At 44.1% G+C, this 13,694-nt stretch overlaps 1 protein-coding gene across 1 annotated transcript in view; it reads right to left on the bottom strand.

The window, feature by feature from the left end:
• Positions 1 to 13,694, bottom strand: part of CTCF (CCCTC-binding factor) — a 56,920-nt gene that overhangs the window by 12,565 nt on the left and 30,661 nt on the right. The window contains exons 2-6 of the mRNA XM_050922396.1: positions 5,168 to 5,960; positions 4,285 to 4,455; positions 3,174 to 3,307; positions 1,431 to 1,551; positions 360 to 509 (exon numbers count right to left, since the gene is read on the bottom strand). Coding sequence (XP_050778353.1) covers positions 360 to 509; positions 1,431 to 1,551; positions 3,174 to 3,307; positions 4,285 to 4,455; positions 5,168 to 5,948 — 1,357 coding nt within the window. The 5' untranslated portion in view covers positions 5,949 to 5,960. The remainder of the gene's footprint in view (positions 1 to 359; positions 510 to 1,430; positions 1,552 to 3,173; positions 3,308 to 4,284; positions 4,456 to 5,167; positions 5,961 to 13,694) is intronic.

Genomic DNA, 13,694 nt, shown 5'->3' with positions numbered 1-13,694 from the left:
TAGATGGGCAGGGACAGCAAATTCTGTAGAGCCAGCAAGCAACATTTCTATTTTGGCTCAGTAAGTGCATGTCCATGGGCACCATACTGGCGGCCTGCTTTGTATTCTTGGTAAGCATGCTGCCACACTGGAACAGTCTAAGAAGCAACCAATAGTTTTCACAGTAAGGGGTGGTTATTATAAATCAGCAAGTTACCATCCACCACCACTCGGGTCAGTACGTGTCATATTTTGCACCACTCACAAGAATCTACCGCCTATGCAATTTAGTCTATATTAATCCCTGTGCCTTGTGAAAACTCCTTTCAACTTTGGCCCATTCAGAGACATTTTTCACCACCAAGTTAAGCGGTACTTACCTAAATCACTCTTTCTTGCTATGACAGTGTCGCAGTGGGGGCAGTGAAATTTGGCCACATTCTCTGTGTGCTTCTGTAAAATGTGCATTTTCATGGTGCCACTCTGGGTAAAGCGAGCATGACATATGTAACATTCATAAGGCTTCTCTCCTTTAGCAGGGGAAGGAAAAAGAGTATTTAGTGCATGAAGTTAGTTTTATTAACCAGTCTTGTCTAATTAAAAATATACCGGAATTGGAAAGAACTGTCAAAATGTAGATTTGGTGGCACAATATTTTAGTGCTCTGGTGATCTATTCCTTTCACAGGCTAGAGGAGTTTAGGGAAGCCTCAGTCCCCTACTACACATCTGCCCACATCACAAATCCACTGTGCATCTCATCACCTTCGTTCCAAAACAGACCTGCCTCACTGAAGATTTAGGTACAGTAAGAGTTTTGTGAGGGGCTCATATGCAACATGTAAGGATCTAGCACACACTCTCAAGATTTTTGCTTTCACAGGTGCCAATATCCTTTCCTCCCCCAGTTACAAGACATTTTTTCCTTCACACTTTAGCAGCAATATTAGTATTGCTCTAGTGTTTGGCGTCAATTATCCACGGGATTTTCACAAACTAGTTTAGTGAAATGCTCCTGTACCAAACATTGAACAAGCGTGACCCTGAATGTCTGCGAGAAGACTGAAAGTGGGGTAAACACTGATGTTCAGAGATTTATACTGATTTATACTACCCTTCTATTTTATGGTATGCCTGTATTCTAGAGCTCTCCTTCTGCTAAACAGATTTTTAATTTTCTGTGACAAAATTGGAGACAGGCTGTCTCAAGCACTCCCATTTCTCAATTCAGTAACAAAAACGTTCAATGTACGGATTTAGATGCTAAACTTGGGTGCATGCTCTTCACTTGCGTACTTTTTACCTTTTCTACATAAACATGAAACAATCTTTCATTTTGCCAGATTCATGGTGACAGGTGTGTTGAGAGCTCTAGCATACGTTAGCATTCCTGAGCCTCTGTGCCCAATGCTGAAGCACCAATAGCACATTAACCAAGCATGGAATCAATACCAGAGTGGGTTCTCATGTGCCTCTTCAGTTTGTAGGTATCCCTGCTGGCATAACTACACAAGCTGCACTGGAATGGGCGCTCTCCAGTATGAGAGCGAATGTGGCGTTTCAACTTGCTGACCTAAAATCCAAGAACATGATTGGTGTTAGCATAGATGAATAAGCCAGCCTTTCAGAATCCAAGCCAAGAAATTCAGTGATAAGTTTCGGGTTTTTTAAACTGAAGTACTCTGCTGGGTTTTTGACTTGTATTACCCAAAAGGTTCAGCCCATGTTACGAATCAGTATAGATGTGAAATGGAATAGCCTCAGCTAGAGTGTATGAGGGTGCTGCATGGTTACTGACCCATAACAACAAATCCCAGCTCAAGCTAGCTCAGGGGAATGATATGCATAGTGATTTTCTGGTTATTTTTCAACTACACTTCATAATTCACTGTACTTCATTCATTGCTGCCCTCAGAACTTCATATCCATAAAGTGCTCAGATTAAAAAGTCCACAATAACTGCACAGCAAAAGAACCTAGACGGTGCTGTTGGTTGGGTTAAATCTTACTGTTACGAATCAGGCATAACTGCTGTCTTTCATTCAGGATGAATCTAAAGAAGTGACTGAAATAATAGCAGTCTCCAAACCCAAACCAAAGACAAATGCAAGGCTGCTCAGAAATGTAAGAGACGGAGGACTCAGAGGCAGCACAGAATAAAAAACAGGCACAGCCTGGAGAATCTGTGATCCTGACAGAAGCCTAAAAAAGGGGCTTGTGGTGCTGGCTAAAGAGGCTTGGGGCTGTAAGAAAAGAATCTCTTTTGTTTGGTTCTTCCTATGTTCAAGGAAACAGAACTTTGTTCACTCCTTGTCAATAAACATGAAAATACGTGCCTATAATTTTCCCCTCCTCACCGGAGCATCCACAACACCCTGAACTTGGCTAACCACTCAGATCAAAAAGGGTCACTACAATGAGACTGAAATGTCCACTTCAACTTCTTCCTGTACCATCTCAACTTATTACTGCATGTCCCACTCCTGTCAATCATGCTGATCCTTAGCTTGCCTAAGCCTCTTCTCCCTACTACCTAGCATGAGTAATTTCTTTTTAAAGTTACATTTATTTTAAAAACTCTCCTTCAGCTTCAGTGCTGATTAGGGAAAAGGAGAAGAACGTTCAAGAAAGCTGCCTCCCAGTCAGCTTTTCAATAATTTTGAATGAGAAGACAGACTTTTGGAGAAGAGGGAGGCAAGAAAAAAATAACAAAACAAATCGCACATGACTCATTTTGACAGCAGATGCTCATTCTTCTTAACAAGAAAGTGCACGGTATAAGACTGAGAGCACATTTCTTAAATCTGAGGGTGCTGCCAACCTTAAATTACATTTATCTCAAGATATTGTTACCTCCTACATCCAGGGGTTAAGCTAATTAAACCTGAATGTTGAATTTTATTATTATTATTAAAACTCTGCTATTGGGTCCCCAAAGGGTATGGAAAAATCTCTAGGCTTTTTGTGACATACCACCCACAAACCAATTTCTCTTTATTTTAATTTTTTTTTTAAATCTCACCATTTGCTTTCCAAGACAAGCCTTATTTACAAAATTTCTGCTCAAAGACCACTTTTTATGGCCAAAGTGTAAACTCCTCTAAATAAAATGTTTTAATGGAAATTGCTGACACAGACCCTTGCCATGTATGGCATGAGTGGTTGGTTCTGTGGTAATGATTAACTCAAACGTACCTCTACACTAGCATAGTCGCACATCGAACATTTGAATGGTTTCTCATGAGTATGTTTGTAACGGCGATGCCGAACCAACTCTCCACTGGTCACAAAGGCCATGTCGCAGTCTGGGCACTTGTGAGGGCGAGTACCTATATGTGTATAGCCAAGAAGGAGGCGGAAAATATTAAAGTTGAGTGATGAGCCAACGAAAACAACACATGCTAGCTTTGCTTTTATAAATTAGAAACTTTGGATTCATAATCTGAAAAACCTGAGACACTGTAGCACAGATATTGTGCGCCTGAACTGGAAAGTTGTCACTTTGTGTATAACAGCCATCATATTACTAAAGAGATTTACAATTTTTGAGGATGATCAAAAGGATGTATTTAGCTAAATGAAACACTGTATATATAGATAAAGAAAACACTGTATTGTCTTCTGATCCCATGGTTATTCCTAGAATCCAATAATTTAGCTAGGTGTTCTGTGTGTAGAATAAATTGGGAATATGGAAACATCTCCCCCCCCCCCCCCACTCACTTTGTTGCAAGTGGTGGCTGTATTTTGGTTCTCATTCCCATTCGCCATTAGACAGGTACTTTAAGAAGCCTCTATAATAAAACTAAGTAATTCATTTCTATTTTCCCCTCTCTCATATAAACTTAAATCAATTTGTATGGGTCCCACTCACACTCTTCTCTTGGGGGTCCCTGTCTTTTTGTTCATCTTTGAACGCGTCCTTGTCCTGCTTTCACACAAGAAGGAGCATGAGCATGGAACTGATGTAAGCTTAGGGCCTGAATCAACTTCCACTGAACTCAAAGGGATTTTTCCAATAGTTTCAGAGGGAGCTGGATCAGGCCATATCTAGGTGCACACTGAGCTTCTCCACTGGCCCAGCAAGATAAAAAGCAAAGCTAACTGGGTTCATATCAGAAACACTGAGGTAACAGCACTGTGAAATCCTTTTCCGACAGGAATATCCTATAGGAGAAATTCTGAAGATACAAGGGAGGGAAGGACTAATACTAAAGAGTGAATCCTGTAAGATTCCTACCGTACAAGAAGTGTAACTATAACATTCCCTTTACTGACTGTACAGCATTAGCTCTGCATACAATACCTGTGTGAGTATTGAGGTGGTTCCTCAGCAGCGTGACTGTCCGGAAAGCTCTACCACAGAGATGGCACTTGTGTGGTCTTTCATCAGTGTGGCTTTTCATGTGGCGGTCCAAGTTAGAACGACGTGGACAAGTATAACTGCACAGCTCGCACTGGAATGTCTTCTTTACACCTGGCCACAAAGTAAATCAGCTTTACTCTAATCAGCCACGCACTCCACTGCTCTACGTTAGGTTCAAGATTTCAATAGTCTTTCCTTGTTCCATGAAACTATTACATGGAAAGTAATCTCGTGCAACTAAATTGAATTGTACTTTCTATTAGAAACAGAAGGCAGTGATAAGCTATTGTTTTAGGATTTTAAATTAACATGTCAGTAATCATTTTTTTCCTGCACTGTCCTCACAGGACAAAAGAGAAAATCAAACACAAACACTGCATTCTTTGGCTGTCAATTCTATCTGGTAATTGGTTAAAAAACCCAGTATCTGGATTTTTATCATTTGGTGTAAAACTGTTGATAAAAATACTAAAATCTCAGAAACAAATATCTATATTATTCAGTGAAATGTAGTAAAACAGAACCCTTTCAAGTCTAGTTGTACAGTAGCAACAAGGTCAAAGCATCATATTCGAAGCAAAGTCAACAGCTATGTAGCACAGGAACAGAAGATGGAAGCTTCCTCTGAAAATGGAAGAACAGAGGGCTTTTACCTATGGCTTTAATTAATGACAGAGGAATTTTTTTTTTTTTTACTAACACAAGGGCTTTACTCCCAGTACAGTCTAGCTGAGTTTATTGTCATTTCTTTTCTAGCCCTTTCATAAGTTCCCATTGTGACAAATACATTTTAAACAGAGATACTTAAGAACGGTTCATTTACCTTTCTTTTTTATTTTTGTTGGTTTAGGGGGCTTCATGTTGCCCACCACCTTTTCTGCATTAACCTCAGAGAGCAAACCCTCCTGCTGCTCCTCTTCAAAGTCATACACAGACACATCCACATCTTTGCCCTCCTCCGTGTACCGGAGCTTGCTCTTTTTGGTTTTCTTCATTTTTTTGGCTGGTGGCTGATAGTCTGGATCTTTCTGCCAATTGGGATCTTCCTGTGGCTGAAGTTCACCTTGTTCCAGTGTCTCCACCTCACCATTTGCACCTACTTTCACTACCTGGAACCCTTCTGGCAAAGGGAGCGTGTGACAGATCATAGGCTCTCCCTCCTGCAGGCCTCCTTTGGAAACCTCATTTTCATAGGCTCCCTGAAGCTCTTCCACAGACGTAGTGGCAACAGGTACAGTCACTGGAACGGGTACTTGGACAAGCTGAAGCTCACCAAGGTTTATAGGCTGTTCTTCCATATTAACAACCTGAAGTGTTATTATCTGTGTGTCATCTACTGTAGCCTCTGCTTCCTGAGCCACTGCGCCTTCCATTACTTCAGTCTTCATTTGAAGAAGCGTTGGATCCAGCTGTTCCATCATTACCATTTGCACGCCACTGTTGACATCCTGCACTACTTCACCCCCATCTGCTTGGTTCGGTGGAATATGGCAAGCATCCTCCTCCTGCCCACCTTCACGCCGTCTTTGATAGGTCTTTCTTTCTTTCCCCTTAATGAAAGTTTCTGACTCCTCTCCAATAGCTTCGATTGTCTCGCTTTCCATTTTTCCTTCCTGCTGTAGAAACAAGAAAGGTATTTTATGAGGTCACTTCGATGACTGTTTTGACAACAAGCACTACAAATTGATGGGACAGAAGTTCAGACTGAAGACAAATGGTCAGACAATAGGGACTCGTTACATTCATTGATATTCTAACATGGAAACAAGCAGAAGTTTGGATTCACATTCTAATGACCTACCGTTGGTAACATAGCTTTAAGACCAAAGGAGTAGTAGAACACAATCTGAAGTGAAACAACTACTGTGCCAGTGTCAGGGAAGGAAGAGATAGGGGGAGGAGAGATTAAGTGATATGCACGTTTCCTACTTCATACTTAAAAAAACCTGTAAATCCCTAAGGCAGGATGTACACTGGTATTATTCATTGCTTATAAATTATTGCTTATGCATCTTATAGTCTCACTTTACACAGTTGCCAGCAATATCAAAGGCAATCTTGAACTATTTACTTTTTAAAAGCATGAAAATAAAGTCATAACAATATGGTTGCAGCCAGCTTTTGTTCTGAAGCACCAGTATACATGAACTTGGAAATTTCATTTGTTCCTAAAACTGCAAGATTTAGTCTTAAAACAGAAGGAAGATGTTTCTGCAAAATCTGAAGAACATGCAACCTGTTTGACAATTACCAGTCATTAGAAAAACACCCCAAATGAAATTCTGATGGATTCACATTTCTTTGTCTCCCTCTAGCTCACAAAAATTACTACTTTCCACGCTGTTCAATCTCCATAAAAATTCATATGCAGTCATATTTAAAGAAAACAGATGATTTAGTAACATTTGCTGTGGATAGTTTGGGGCCCAAATCCTGCTCCTGTTAACGTAAAGGGATGTTTTGGACGCTGACTTCAGTGGAAACAGGATCAGACATTACATGTATTTGTGCATGTTGCCCTCTACTGGCCAGCTGCAGCTTAGCAAGAACATGACACTCCTACAGCAGAGGTGGGCAAACTATGGCCCAACGGATCATCCAGCCTAGCCCTTGAGCTCCTGGCCAGAGAGGTCTAGCCCCTGACCCCACTCCCGCTGTCGTCCTCCTCCTGCAGCAATGCTGCTGTGCACACAGCGCTCTGGGCAGAGGGGTTGCGTGCTCCTGCAAAGCAGAGCTGCAGTGTGTCTGGCTCCGGCCGGGCGGCGTGGCTGCCAGACATGCTGCTCTGAGCGGCATGGTAAGAGGGCTGAGGGGTTGGATAAGGGGCAGGGGTCCCAGGGAACAGTCTGGGGACAGGGAGTGGTTGGATGGGGTGGAGGTTCTGGAGGGCGATCAAGGGACAGGGCGGGGGTTGGATAAGTGTGGGAGTCCCGGGGGCCTGTCAGGGAATGGGGGGGGGGTGGATAGGGGTCGGGGCAGTCAGGGGACAGGGGGGGCTGGGTTCCTGAGGGCAGTTAGGGGCGGGGGGTCCCAGGAGAGGCCGGTTAGGGGACAAGGAGCAGGGCAAGGGTTGGATGGGTCAGGGATTCTGAATGGATGGGTCAGGGGGTGGGAAGTGGGTGGGGTCAGATGGCTATTTGGAGAGGCACAGCCTTCCCTACCCAGCCCTCAATACAGTTTTGCAACCCTAATGTGGCCCTTGGGCCAAAAAGTTTGCCCATCCCTGTTCTACAGCTAACATCTTTCTTTGGCTCAAGTGGCCTGCATTTTTGGAGTTGAAAGATTGGAGTTCTAGCAGTTTATAATGGAGAGGTGCTTGCTTTTCTATGCTTAAGGTTGCCACCAGTCATAGTAGAAGGCTGATTTTGCCTTGTAACTAAACAGATAAATTTCAAAATTTTTATAGCTAGATTTTGCTGGCAACAAGAACATTTTAAAAATAAAAATGTCAATATGTAAACATAGCTCCTTTCTGAAATTTCTGTCCAATATTGCTTGTGATCCTCTGTTAAAAAACTCACTAGAACACAAAATTTCAGGTATTGGTAAATTTTGACAATGGCTTGTACATAAGCTAGTTTTCAAGAGAGGAAAAAGTAAGGTTTTTTAAGAAATTGCCATTATCTGGAAACTAGACAAATCTCTGTCAAAGCCAATGGAGAAAAATCATGGTGACTGTGACTATTTTCATCATCTACAATGAACCAGCTGGGGCTGTCCTATAGAAAAAAAAGAGAAAGTAAATTCCAGAATCAGGTAAAATGACAATTCATGTATTCCTCACCAAAATGACCCCTCAGTTTTGAGAGAACATGCACGAGTCCATTTTACAGGTGAGATAACATAGGGTAAAGTTTAAATCAGTTTCCATATGAAGCTACAAATAAAATCAGGATTGGAATTCTGATCTCTGAGATGAGACCCCCAACACTAGACCAAAGCATCTCGCAGAGTATTTCAGAACTCTGCACTTACTGAAGCCAGCTAATTTGGGGCTTACAAAGGTGACAAGAATTGTTAAGAGCTTTGGGACACTAAAGATAAATGGCTGTAAAGTAATTGCAAAGCATATTATTAGCCACATTTTATATTGGGTAAATAAGTCACAAATATTTGTGGCCTGCTTTCCAGTGGTGCCGAGCACATCCTTTTTGATTTCAAAGGGAATTGTTCAGCACCTCTGAATATCAAACCACTTAAACCAGGCCTGCACAACTCGTAAAGCGGCGTGGGTCATATTACTCCAAAGAAAACAGCTGAGGGCCGAACCCCCCCGAGCCCTGCCAACCCCCCCGCCAGCCCCCTCGAAACACTCCCCCTCTCCCAGCACCGTCCGCCCCACAGAAACAAACCCTCCTTCCCCAGCACTGCCCCACCGAAACAGCGGTACTATACCTTGGTAATATGCTATAGCGGGCCCCTAAGGTAGTATAATTAAGGTAAAAGAAAAATGTCTTTTTGCTAGAAGTAGAATAAGCTCTTCCCGCAACCTTGTAATCAATTGCCCTGTTGAATGAATGAGGTGTGAATGAGCAAGGTGTGCAAGGCAGCACCTCCAGACAGCTGCAACCCTTGGAAAGGGGATGGGAGCCAGACCAGAACTCCCCACTTCCACAGTTCACCTCCTCACTCCCCCACCACTGTCTGCCCGCCGCTTGCCCACTCACTCCCCGCAGGCTGCACAATGAGCCCAACTATTCACCTCCCATGGGCTGCACAGTGAGCCCACATGGGCCACATGCGGCCCCCGGGACGCATGTTGTGCAGGCCTGACTTATACAGTTGCCTCGGTATGATTTAGATTAACTTTCGATATCCATTTTGAAAAAATATCAGTGTATACATGCATATTACGCACACATACACTGCCATCTGCCTCTATTCACATCTATTTTGTTAAAAAGAACAGGAATACTTGTGGCACTTTAGAGACTAACAAATTTATTCTATTTATTTCTATTTATCTCTAAGGTGCCACAAGTACTCCTGTTCTTTTTGCGGATACAGACTAACACGGCTGCTACTCTGAAATCTATTTTATTGCATCTTCTTCTGACGTTCTTCCCTTCTTGGGTCTATTGATTATTCTCTCTTTGACTGTGTTGCTTTGACAATGTATCAACATCATGGTCTGCTCAAACTAAGGCCTGGTCTACACTACGCGTTTAAACCGATTTTAGCAGCGTTAAACTGATTTAACGCTGCACCCGTCCACACAACGAGGCCCTTTATATTGATATAAAGGGCTCTTTAAACCAGTTTCTGTACTCCTCCCCGATGAGAGTAGTGCCGAAATCGGTATTACCATATCAGATTAGGGTTAGTGTGGCCGCAAATCGACGGTATTGGCCTCCAGGCGGTATCCCACAGTGCACCATTGTGACTGCTCTAGACAGCAATCCAAACTCAGATGCATTGGCCAGGTAAACAGGAAAAGCCCCGCGAACTTCTGAATTTCATTTCCTGTTTGCCCAGCGTGGAGCTCTGATCAGCACGGGTGGCGATGCAGTCCCAAACCCAAAAAGAGCTCCAGCATGGACCGTACAGGAGATACTGGATCTGATTGCTGTATGGGGAGACAAATCTGTTCTATCAGAGCTCCGTTACAGAAGACAAAATTACAAAGCATTTGAAAAAATATCCAGGCTATGACAGACAGAGGCCACAGCACAGTGCTGTGTGACAAGCGTAACGGAAAGCCAAAGAATCAAATGGATGCTCATGGAGGGAGGGAGGGAGTACTGAGGACTCCAGCTATCCCACATTCCCCGCAGTCTCCGAAAAGTATTTGCATTCTTGGCTGAGCTCCCAATGCCTGTAGGGTCAAAGACATTGTCCGGGGTGTTTCAGGGTATATGTCGGCAATTTACCCCCCCGTGAAAGAAAAGGGAAAAAAATAGTTTCCTGACTTTATGTGTCACCCTATATCTACTGCATGCTGCTGGTAGACGCGAAGATGCTGCTTTTCATTGCTGCAGCACCTCTCCTCCCCTCCCCGATGGCAGATGGTACAATATGACTGCTATCCGTCGTCATCATCAGCCCGTGAGTGTTCCTGGCTGGCCTCAGGTGAGGTCAGCTGGGGGCGCCTGGGTAAAAATAGGAATGACTCCCAGTCATTCCTGGTAGATGGTACAGAAAGGCTGGTAACCGTCCTCATCATAGCAACTGGGGGCTGAGTTCTGTCAGCCCCCCCACTCGCCCATGTCTAAAGAAAAGATTCCGTACTGCCTGGACTATCATAGCAACGGGATGCTGGGCTCCTCTCCCCCGCACCGTTTAATGTCCTGCCTGGAGTATCATAGCAGCTAGAGGCTGCCTCCCTCTCATTTTATTTCACTAAAAAGTCAGTGTTTCTTATTCCTGCATTCTTTATTACTTCATCACACAAATGGGAGGGCACTGCCATGGTAGCCCAGAAAGGTTGGGGGAGAAGGGAATCAATGGGTGGGGTTGTTGAAGGGGAACCCCCCGTGAATGGCATGCAGCTCATCATTTCTGCAGGATCTGACACGAAGCGGCTGTGCTCTCTGGGTTCTCTGATACACTGGTTCTCTAGTACACTTGCCCCATATTCTAGGCAGGACTGACTCTACTTTTAGAAAAACCATACAGGAGGGATTGACTTGGGGAGTCATTCCCATTTTTGTCTTTGAGCCCCCGGCTGACCTCAGCTAAGGCCAGCCAGGAGCACCCATGTCAGCAGCAGATGGTACAGAACGACTGATAACTGTCATCTCATTGCCAATTTACAATGGCACAGCAGACGGTACAGAACGACTGGTAACTATCTCTGCTACCTTGCAATGGCAAATGAATGCTGCTGTGTAGCACTGCAGTACCGTCTGTTAGCGGCATCCAGTACACGTACGGTGACAGTGACAAAAGGCAAAACGGGCTCCATGGCTGCCATGCTATGGTGTCTGCCAGGGCAATCCAGGGAAAAAGGGCGCAAAATGATTGTCTGCCGCGGCTTTCACGGAGGAAGGAATGAGTGACGACATTTACCCAGAATCACCTGCGACACTGTTTTTGCACCATCATGCACTGAGATCTCAACCCAGAATTCCAATGGGCGAGGGAGACCGTGGGATAGCTACGGAATAGCTACCCACAGTGCAACACTCCGGAAATCGACGCTAGCCTCGGTACATGGACGCACACTGCCGAATTAATGTGCTTAGTGTGGCCGCGTGCACTCGACTTTATTCAATCTGTTTTATAAAACTGGTTTATGTAAAAATCAGAATAATCCTGTAGTGCAGACATACCCTAAGGTTCACCTGCTGTGTGCAACCTATGACTTTCAGGATGTTTCTTGCAACCAGAAGTTGCAGTTTCCAGGGGTCACTGAATAGCAGAAGCACTGATATTTTGCTTCATATACACTTCCACCTCCCTCTTTCCTAACACCAATCAGCTGTTCAACGTACAGTAAGCCACATGGACAAACATCTGAGAAAGACTTGAATACCTGATATTGACTGGCAGTCTGCAGGGGATCAAAACAGAACTTTGTCTTTATCCCACAGTAGAGGCGTGAGAGCCTGGGCAAACACTGTCTTCTAATCCAGGGGTTCGCAACCTTTTTTTTCTGAGACCCCCTCAACATGCTATAAAAATTCCACAGCCCACATGTGGCACCACAACTGGTTTTCTGCATATCCAGTAGATTAAAAACCAGGGCCAGTGTTAGAAGGTAGAAAGCAATGCAACTGCCTGGGGCCCCATAAAGCTAAACTACTCGGGCTTCGGCTTAGCCCTGGTTGGCGGGGCTTGAGCTTGGGCTTCCACCCCAGGCAGTAGGTTTTGGGCTTCGGCTTTCTATCCTGGGCTCCAGCAAGTCTAATGCCAGCCCTGATCTCTGGTTTATTTTGGTACACCCCCTTAAACCTGCTTGCAACCCCCCGGGGGCTCCAGACCCCTGGTTAAGAACTGCTGTTCTAATCACAATTATCCCAGGTATTTGGGTAAGGACAAAGAAGGTTAAGAGACAAAAGGACTAAGCGAGAAGAGATAATGGAGCTGGGTAAGCAGAGCAGGGCAGAAAAGCATGATAGGAAGACAGAGGAATAGGAAAAAAAGAAGAAATAGTAAGTGCCTTAGGGTTAGTTAAACTGTATGTATTCACAAGTTGGATTTATTCTAATGCATTAGCGTAGAATACAAGTTTGCACGAAAGTCCTGTAAATCTATGTGTAAATAAGGAACAGTCCACAAGCTCATGTTAAGTTACTAAGGTGCCCTCATTGCGTTCTGAGTAGTGTAGCATTGCATCAACAGAAGCCTCTGTTCATTTGTACTTACTATCCAAGAAGGAAACCAAGATGCATGTATTTCTTCAATTCCTCTTTCTTTACTACAAATATCACAGGTAGACATTATTATCCACCACCCCTTTCCAGGAAGGCAAAGACTGAAGAACTCACTAAGGGAAAGTGTACACTACAAAATTAAGTCAATTTAAGTTACATCAATGTACAGCTGCTGCAGTAATTAAATTGCTTTTGCATGTCCACACTACACTCCTCGTGTCCATGGTGCACATCCTCACTAGCAGCGCTTTCACTGACACAGAGAGCAATGCACTGTGGGTAGCTATGCCACTCAGCTTGCCACCATCTAGCGTAGAGTGTTTTGGGAAGTGTGTGCAATCTTTGCAAAAGCCAAAAAAAGTTGTGTGCCTGCCATCTCTGCGAGAAGCATGCATCCTGCACAGCTCTGTACTATTACGATGAGCATTGTGAGCACACCGCCAGAGTCGGGCAGAACAAGACAATTCCTTGGAGGCTGCCTTGCTGTGGGATGTAGAAAGAAACAATTCACATTTGTTATTGGTATTCATGGAGCAGTTGCAGACAGTGGAGCCTTGGTTCTGGGCCGAAGAAACAATCACTGACTGATGGAATTGCACTGTTACGTGGGTATGGGATGATTAGCAGCGGCTGCAGAACTTTCGGATATGCAAGACCATATTTCTGAAAGTATGTGCAGAGCTCGAACCAGCCTTCTGGCACAGCGACACCAAAATGAGAGCTAAGAACATAAGAACGGCCATATTGAGTCAGACCAAAGGTCCATCTAGCCCAGTATCTGTCTACCAACAGTGGCCAATGCCAGGTTCACTCCCTCTGGGGCACCTAACAGCTGCACTGACAGTGCAGAAGCAAGTGGCGATCGCTGTGTGGAAGTTTGCAACACCACATTACTGACGATCAGTCGGGAATCAATTTGGAGTTGGGAAATCCACCATGGGAGTTGCTGTGATGCAAGTGTGTGGGGCCATTAATCGCATCCTGTTGTGAAGGACTATAACTCCGGGCAACATGAAGGACACAGTGGATGGTTTT

Source organism: Gopherus flavomarginatus, chromosome 14 (genome assembly GCF_025201925.1).
Source record: "Gopherus flavomarginatus isolate rGopFla2 chromosome 14, rGopFla2.mat.asm, whole genome shotgun sequence".
In the NCBI taxonomy this organism is placed as follows: Eukaryota; Metazoa; Chordata; order Testudines; family Testudinidae; genus Gopherus; species Gopherus flavomarginatus.
Note: the sequence above shows the minus strand (reverse complement) of the source record. Positions and strands in the feature narration are given on the sequence as shown.